Source organism: Vombatus ursinus, unplaced genomic scaffold, assembly GCF_900497805.2.
Source record: "Vombatus ursinus unplaced genomic scaffold, bare-nosed wombat genome assembly UNPS02014768.1, whole genome shotgun sequence".
NCBI classification, from domain to species: Eukaryota; Metazoa; Chordata; class Mammalia; order Diprotodontia; family Vombatidae; genus Vombatus; species Vombatus ursinus.
In genome coordinates, this window is record NW_020954546.1 from 5,102,771 (window position 1) to 5,110,910 (window position 8,140).

The window sequence follows — 8,140 nt, forward strand, 5'->3', positions numbered from 1 at the left end:
ACCACGGCTGGGGCGGGGGAGGGTAATGTCGGGGTCGGCCGACACCCGGGGCCGCCCCGGCCAACTCCCTGCCCAACCCCGCAGGCTATGGCGCAGTAGCTCCTTGTCCTTGCCCGCTCGTCCCGTGCCAGTGACAAAGGGAAAAGCACAATGAATCCAGGGCCCGGCTTTCCGGCCGCGGCCCCTTTAAGAGCAGAACCTCCCGGAGCTGCCCGTCCCAACCGACCCCAACTTAACCGAAACCCAACCCGGACTTCCCCGTTACCGCTCAAATATTGCCAACTTTGGATTTTCCCTCCCCTGCTAACCAATCGGATTGCTGTTACTAGGCAGACTTGAGCTGCTGCCGAAGCGAGTGAGGCGCTCTGTCTCTGGGAGGCTGCATGGACCAATAGCAGACGGGGCCGGCTGGCGTATCCGGGCAGATTGGGGCGGAACCAACCAATCAAAAAAAAAAAAAAGGGCCAAGCAACGAGTGGAACCGGGACTGTGAAGCCGACCCAGAGTCGTGGTGGCTCCGAGGTAGTTTCTCTTTCTCTACTCCTTTTTTTCCTCTTTGGGAATTAGAGCTGATGCTTAAAGGTGGGGAGGGGAGGGTTTGACGTAGAGCAAACTAGAGAGAATTTGGGCTGCATTTGCAACTCCTATTCCACACCCTGCAGCCACCAGCACACCCAGAGTCCCCAGTTCTTGGGACACCCCCCTTCCCGGGCGGGGACCTATCTGGCCACGCCCCGTGCCCCTTCCCCATTTTGCGACGAGTAGGTGAGCCGCGGCCCAGGGGTAAAGGTGGGGCACCTGTACCCAGCTAGGCATGGGGTGGGGGGCGTAGTGGGGACGAGCAGTTGAGCCCAGTGACTGATAGAGGTGATGGGGGTGGGGGTGGGGGTGGGGGTGGGGCGATGAGTCTGGATTTTCTTCTCCTCCCACCCCCTTCCCCACCGTCTGATTTGGGGCGGGGGCGGGTGGAAAGGCCGCTGGGACTAGGCAGAATGGAGGAAATGCTAGTAGGGGAGTAGGGGTGTGGAGGGGGCGCCACTTCTGCATGACCCCACATTCCCTCTGGGGTTCACCTTGACCCTCAGGTAGCTAATTAAAAAAAGTTTGGAGGACTTTGCAGAGTTTAACTGCGCTTAAGGGGAGGCAAGTAGTGCCAGGAGGTCCACTGGAGTTCACTGGGTTCATGGGTTCTGTTTCTTTCTCCTTTAAGTGACTTGAGGGGTGCCAAGGGTAGGGAAGACATCCAAGATTTAAATCTGTCTCACTCAAGTTCTAATGCCAGGATGGCAGAAGATGAACCTGATGCCAAGAGCCCAAAGACAGGTGGAGCAGCCCCAGGCAGTGGGGATGCTGGTGAACCTACCACTCTCCTACAGAAGCTCCGAGGGTCTATCTCGTAAGCCCCCACTCTATCCATCCTGCTACACCTTGAGCTCTAGCAGATCCTTATGGGCCTCAGTTTCCTCATCTGTAAAATAAGGGGGTTGGACTAGATAATAACAAGCTTCCTGCTTTAAATATGATCAGTCACCGCTATTTGAGTGTTTGCTGTGTGCAGGTACTGTGCTAGGTGCTTTCTCTCCCTTCCCCAGTAATTAGACCCCAAAGGCTTAGCTAGAACTCTTAACTGCTGACGGTCAGCTTTCTCTTTCCCACAGCAAAGCGGTACAGAACAAAGTAGAGGGGATCCTGGTGAGTAATATGGGTCAGGGTGTGACAGAAATAATGGGTTCACTGGGGCAGCTAGGTGGGGCAGTGGATAGAGCTCAAGTCCAGCCTCAGACACTTGACACTTACTGACACTCTAGGCAAGTCACTTAACCCCTATTGCCTAGCAAAAAAAAAAATAAAGGATTCACAAGAGCAAAATGATAGTTTAGTGGAAAGAAAATGGGAGGCAGGGCCAGCAAGGTGGTTTCTAATCAGAGCCATATAGTAGGACAGATACATGACCCTGGACAAGTCACTCATCCTAGTGAGCCTGGACTCCCTTGCCTGTAAAATGGGGGGCTGGACTAAAATCAGTGAGTAGGCATCACAGGACCCAGCACGGATCTCACTGCCACCTCTGCTTACCCTCTTTCCCCAATCCCAGCAAGATGTGCAGAGGTTCTCGGACAACGACAAGCTGTATCTTTACCTTCAGCTCCCCTCAGGCCCCAGTGGCGGAGATAAAAGGTAAGCTTAGTACCTGCAGATGGGGTTTAGGGAAAGAGCGGGAAGGGATAGAGAAGCAGCTTGGCAGAGAGAACCAGGACAGCCTGGGTTCATAACCTGTCTTTGACACAGACGTTGTCACACAACAGGTACCTGAATCAATATGAGCAATTTTCACAGCAGGAGTCCCCCCCTATCAATGCAATAATGATCTGGATCAGAAAAGGGAGGGGAGAAAGGAGAGCTGGGATTTTCTGTGTTTCTGGTGTCCAGGGCTCAGATCACCTGTGTGTGGGCAAGGGTATATTCAGTGTGGACTGGGTGCTGTGGTGGGGAGTGGAAGTGTTCCTTCTGAAGCCTCAATGACCTCCTCGTCTTACCCTCAGCAACCTGGAGCCAAGTGCACTCAGCCATGACGAGTATATGTACGCCTACAGATGGATTCGAAACCACCTAGAAGAGCACACGGCCACCTGTTTGCCCAAGCAGGATGTTTATGATGCTTATAGGTGTGTGAGGGGGAAGGGGTACAGGCAGTGCAGAGACTACACACTCCGGGTTATGCTTTTGTACACCCAGATCTCCCTGGGACTTTTGTTCATCCCTAGATGTTTCCTTCGCCTCATTGTCATCTTCAGATCTCCTACCTGCCCCCCCAACACACACACACACACACACACACTCATGCACATGCGCCCTCCCAACTATAATCCCTTGTATTTACTGGTCTTCCTTCTTCCTCCTTTGGGCACCTGGCCATCCTTGATCCCACCTTACCCCAGGAGGTACTGTGAGAGCTTAGCCTGCTGCCGCCCGCTTAGCACTGCCAACTTTGGCAAAATCATCCGGGAAATCTTCCCTGACATCAAGGCCCGGAGGCTGGGAGGCCGGGGCCAATCTAAGTATCCTTGCACGGAAATGTGGGGAAGTGAGTGAAAATGAGAACATTTGGGGGGGCAGGGAGTGCAGTATTCTGTAAGGTATTGGGATATCCCTTTTTGGGGCTTCTCCTTAACTTAATACCAGATATTGCTACAGTGGTATCCGAAGAAAGACCTTGGTATCTATGCCACCCTTGCCTGGACTTGACCTCAAGGGCTCAGAGAGTGTGAGTAACAACAAATACCTCTCTGAGACCTCCCCCTTCCATCCCAGGGTGTGAATCTCACTGAGAAGTTCACTGGACACACTTTGAAACCCGTCTCGGTTTGGGTCACCTGTCCTGGATGCTTCATAGCTAACTATCCTATGGCTAGGCTGGGGCCACAGACCACCTGGGATTCTGTTGAAAGATAAATTCAGACTTCCCTTCCCATTCTAACATTGGCTTTAGCAAAAGCCACGAGGGTTTGAATCCCTGGGGAGGGGAATCCTGGGGTATGTAGCTAGATGTGTTGTCTGCCACCTGTAGCCAGAGTTGGGCCCAGAAGTGGGTCCGGGTCCTCGGGATGAACTAGTGGAAGCGGCCTGTGCCCTGACCTGTGACTGGGCAGAGCGTATATTAAAACGCTCCTTCAGCTCCATCGTGGAAGTGGCCCGATTCCTGCTGCAGCAACATCTCATCTCTGCTCGATCTGCTCATGCACATCTGCTCATGGCCATGGTGCTCGCTGGTAGGTTGACTCTACTTCCTATCATCTGAGTCCTAGCCCACACACTGGAGTAGAGCCACCCCAGACTTTACCATCATTTCCATACTTCTATCATAACCTATCCCCACTTCATTTCTGGTTTTTCTGCACACCCCAAGCTAGAAAATCCTGTGCCTTTTCAGATGAACCTGAACGGCTCCCACGGGATCCCTCATCCGCTACCAAGAATGGTCTGGAGAACCCAGAAAGAAGAGCCTCTAAAGGTCAGCCCCAGGTGAGGAGGCCAAGTAACTCTCAACTTTTAGGCCCTAAAATGCTGCGGGGGGGGGGGGGGTAGGCAGAATGGGGTAGGAGGTTATAATACTTCTAGCTGTTGACCTGTGCCTTAGTCACCTCCATACCTGTTTCTCCTATCAGTTTTCTCCCAACCCTATACCTTGCTCCTTCACTCTTTTCTTTTCAGTCCCCCAAGGAGCCGGAGCCCCGAACTGGGTCTGCCCTCCCAGCTCGAGGGGAGCGAAAGAAAACTGCAGAAACCTCAGCCCCAGCAGCCAGCAGCCCCCAAGTGAATGCTCTGGTTGCCCGACTGCCTGTGCTCCTTCCCCGGGTACCCCACCCACAACTTCCTCGGCCTGTCCGAGTCTCCCCACCAGTCCTGGCCCCCAAACTTCCCTCAGGTACCCTAAAAGTCACTACACTGCCTTTGCCCAGTGGGGCTGGGGTATCTCAGGGTACTCTGCCCATCATCAACATGATCTTGCCCACTGTATCTGCTGTGCCTGTACCTGGGAGAGCTCCACCAGAAGGTTCCACCCAGTCTCAGGGCCTTGAGAAAAACAGGGAGATAGGCCCAGGGGTGGACTTGGGACCACGGGGCAAGGGAGTGAAAAGGACAGCTGAAGTGCCTATGAGTGACACCAGAGGACAAGAGCTAGCAGCCAAAGTATTAAGCCAGGATACAGAAGAAATAGGGATCGATGCCAAGCGTAAAAGAGGGCGTCCTCGAAAGAAATCAAACAGCGAGGGGGAACGGAGCTCCTCCCCTGAGAAGCCACTGCCTGCTACAGACTCGGCCCATTCCTTTAGGGCACCACAAGAGTCTCAGGGCTTTGGAGGGGAGAGTGACCTAGCTAAAGGGTCAGTGGGAAAGGTGGAGGAGAAAAAAGTGCCTTCTCTTGGCCAGGAAGATGGCACTGATTTCAAGGGAGGAAGGGGACCTAGTGCCCAACATGCCAAAGAAATAGGGGACAAAAGTCTTGTCACTCCTAAAGTGAGTGTCATTAAGGGCAACAAAAGCTGGGAGGGAGCCCCACAGTCCACGAGAAAAGAGGTAACAGAACCTACAGGGCAAGGTAATAAAGACCCAAAAGGGAATGTGTCCCAAGGCTCCCTATTCTTGGGACATAAAGATCCCAAAGCAACACCCCCTTAATAGGTACATGGGGGGAAATTGAATATCCCCACATGCACCTAATCTGTCCATCTAAGAAGGCTCCCTTCTCTCTGATCCTGCTCGTTATTTGGCCACGCCTTTCTCAAGGGAGACTTGTCCTAGTCCTTCCCCTTCTGGACTTCTGTGTTCCCCAATCTGACCACATCTTGTCCCTCCCTTTGCCTAGTTCCCTTGGCTTCAATGCTACCTAGCAATAAACCTGCCATGCCCCCTACCTTGATCTCTGAACCTTTCTTTCAGGGAGTTGTGAGTACCAGCTGTGAGCTGAATGTTTTCTTAGTTTACAGGTTGAATGGTCAAGCCCTAAGAGAACAAAGCAGTTTAAAGTTGAAAAGAACCTTAGAAAGCATATAGCACAGATAAGGAAACAGGCCTGTGGGCTTGAAGGACTTATCCAAATATGCCATGTATTTGGCTAAGCCTATTTTGTCCAAGTCTCTTGTCGATGTTGTTCAGTCATGACCTATTCTTCATGACCCTTTTTGGGATTTTCTTGGCAAAGAAACTGGAGTGGTTTGCCAATTCCTTCTCCAGTTCATTTTACAGATGAAGAAACTGAGGCAAACAGAGTAAAGTGAACTACCCAGGGTCACACAGCTAGTAAGTGTCTAAAGCCAGGTTCGAACTCATGAAGATGAGTCTTTTTGATCCCGAGCCCAGTGCTCTATCTATCCACCTCTATTTCTGGTCACTCTTACGGATCTAGCCCATTCCAGAGGATCAAGATATGTTAATTATTTCTTATGAAAATTTTTTCCTTGAACAAAAGTCAGTCTCTCTATAAAGTATTTCCTACTCAGAAAATCCTTTACTCTTCGATTTCTTTATACTACAAGGAGTTTCAGTGTACTGGAAGCTTCAGTCTGATTTAAGTCTGATAACTCGTATCTTAATAGTAAGCCAACTTCTTCTGTATCTCCTGTCTTCAGCACAATTTAAAATTAATCAAACAAGTGATATCCATGGTCACTGTATCTCTCCCAGCTCCTTACACCATCCCTCATATTCCTGTCAGAACGAGAAACTTTATACTTATACATGCCAATAGAGAATTCCATGGAGGACACATACATCACATCCCATATACAACTGCAGTGCCTTCCTAGTACTTATAGTAGGGCCAAGGACCCCCCTTTTTTTTCCTATCAAGAGCCTAGTAAGGAAAGAACAACTTAATTCCTCTGAGGGTTTGAGGGAAAGGTTGAGAAAGAAAAATACATTGTGTACTTAGACTTCTCATCCACTTTTAACATTAAGAACAAGGATCATAAAACTATAAAGTCCGATAAGTGATACATGTACCTCAATTCTGTATTACTATCAGTTAAGGAATAGACAAAGAAGGAAGGAAGTAGACTAAGAAAGTGAGGTGAGGAAGAAGAGAAACAAATTGTTATAAAGGCAAAGAAAATCACAGAAACATAACCTTCACATACACCTGCCTCTACAGACACTTCATACTATTCGCACTATGTTCTAAACAACTGGACTACTAGTCCCTGAATTCAACAGACCATCTTAAAATCTCTGTCATCTCCTACACAGAGCCTTATTTAAGAATTTTTACACAAAAGGCAGCAAAACAACCTGGAGGTACCAGAAAGAGGTGGGAAGTGAAGGGTTGGTAAGGCATTCAGTCCTGCAGGCCATCTGGTGGCTTCTTAATTTACTTAATTATAATTTTGAAAATTGTGTTGATATATTTTGTTTTTTCATGACCTACATTCCCCAAATGTAGCTTTCCCACTCTCTGCTCCCAGAGCTTTTATAATAAAAAAGAAGAAAAAAGCAGTTCAACAAAAACAGTCAACATATTAAAAAAACTGACTTTTGCGCTTCTACCTCTGAAAAAAGACAGATGCTTTTCTGCCTATTGTGGGAGGGAGGGTGTCAAGTTTGGTCATATTTCACAGCATTTAGGGTTTTTTTTTTTAATTCTAAACTTAAAACACCAAAAAAAAAAGAAAATGCTAAGTTCATAGATAGAGCAGAAGTCATTAAATACATTGTTTTAATGGTTCTGCCTAATTCACTTTGCCTCAGTTCACATAAGTCTTCCTTTGCTTCTCTATCATAGTAAGTATGCACATTAATATTTTATCATATTCATAACAATTTATTTAGTCACTCTCCAATCTATGGGCCTCTACTTTGTTTCTAATTACTTGCTTCTATAAAAACGTGCTGCTAAAACATTTTAGTGTATATAGAGCCTTCCTTTTCATCATTGAACTCCTTGAGATATACCTCTAGCAATGGAATCTTGGGGTTGAGGAGTGTGGACATTTTTTTAGTCACTGTCATCACTTAATTCCAAATCTCAAGAATGGTTGCACTGACTAATTCACAACTCTACCAACAATGTATTAGCATGCACATCTTTCCACAGCCCCTTCAACATGGACTATTCTCATCTTTTGTCATCTTTGGCAATTTACTAAGTATGAAATAAAACCTTAAAGTTGTTTTTATTTACATTTCTCTTTATTTTTAGTGATTTGGAACATTATTCCAGAGTTAATAGTTTGCTAGTCTTCTATTGAAAACTGTCCATAGAATTTGTGAATGAATGAATGAACATTCATTAAAGTCTTGCCATGTGCTAGGCCCTGTGCTAAGCAGTTACAAGCACAGAAAGCAGGACATTTCCTGCCTTCAAGGAGCTTACATTCTAATAGGAGAAGACAATATATATGGAGAAGTGGTGGCTTGGAGGGATGTTTTGGGGGAGGAATGGTAAGTAGATCCACAGGCAATTGATTGACTTGTCCTTTCCTGCAGGGCTAATGCAGAAATTTGTTTTGTATGACTATATATATTTGTAATGGGTTTTGTTTTTCTTGTCTTCTAAAGAGCAGTGGAGAGGGAGAGGGGAGTGAGAAAACTTAGAATTGAAAATAAAATTTAATAAATTTTTTAAAAAGTTATCTGCTTCATA

The 8,140-nt window shown here is 47.7% G+C and overlaps 1 protein-coding gene across 4 annotated transcripts; it reads left to right on the forward strand.

Moving 5' to 3' along the window:
* The first annotated feature begins 35 nt into the window (after positions 1-35).
* Positions 36-5,416, forward strand: LOC114042840 (DNA-binding protein RFX5-like). 4 transcript variants are annotated; one of them, XM_027861586.1, is made up of 10 exons: positions 36-522; positions 1,271-1,396; positions 1,659-1,692; positions 2,096-2,178; positions 2,544-2,666; positions 2,940-3,059; positions 3,184-3,265; positions 3,569-3,770; positions 3,932-4,023; positions 4,213-5,416. In XM_027861586.1, exons 2-10 carry the CDS (start codon positions 1,284-1,286, stop codon positions 5,179-5,181), a joined length of 1,818 nt encoding a protein of 605 aa, XP_027717387.1. In that variant the 5' UTR covers positions 36-522; positions 1,271-1,283; the 3' UTR covers positions 5,182-5,416. The 4 variants fall into 4 exon arrangements, with proteins under 4 accessions (XP_027717387.1, XP_027717385.1, XP_027717386.1 ...); XM_027861584.1 differs by having other exon boundaries at positions 37-522; positions 1,211-1,396; XM_027861585.1 differs by lacking the exon at positions 36-522 and adding an exon at positions 571-765 and having other exon boundaries at positions 1,211-1,396.
* The last annotated feature ends 2,724 nt before the right edge of the window (positions 5,417-8,140 follow it).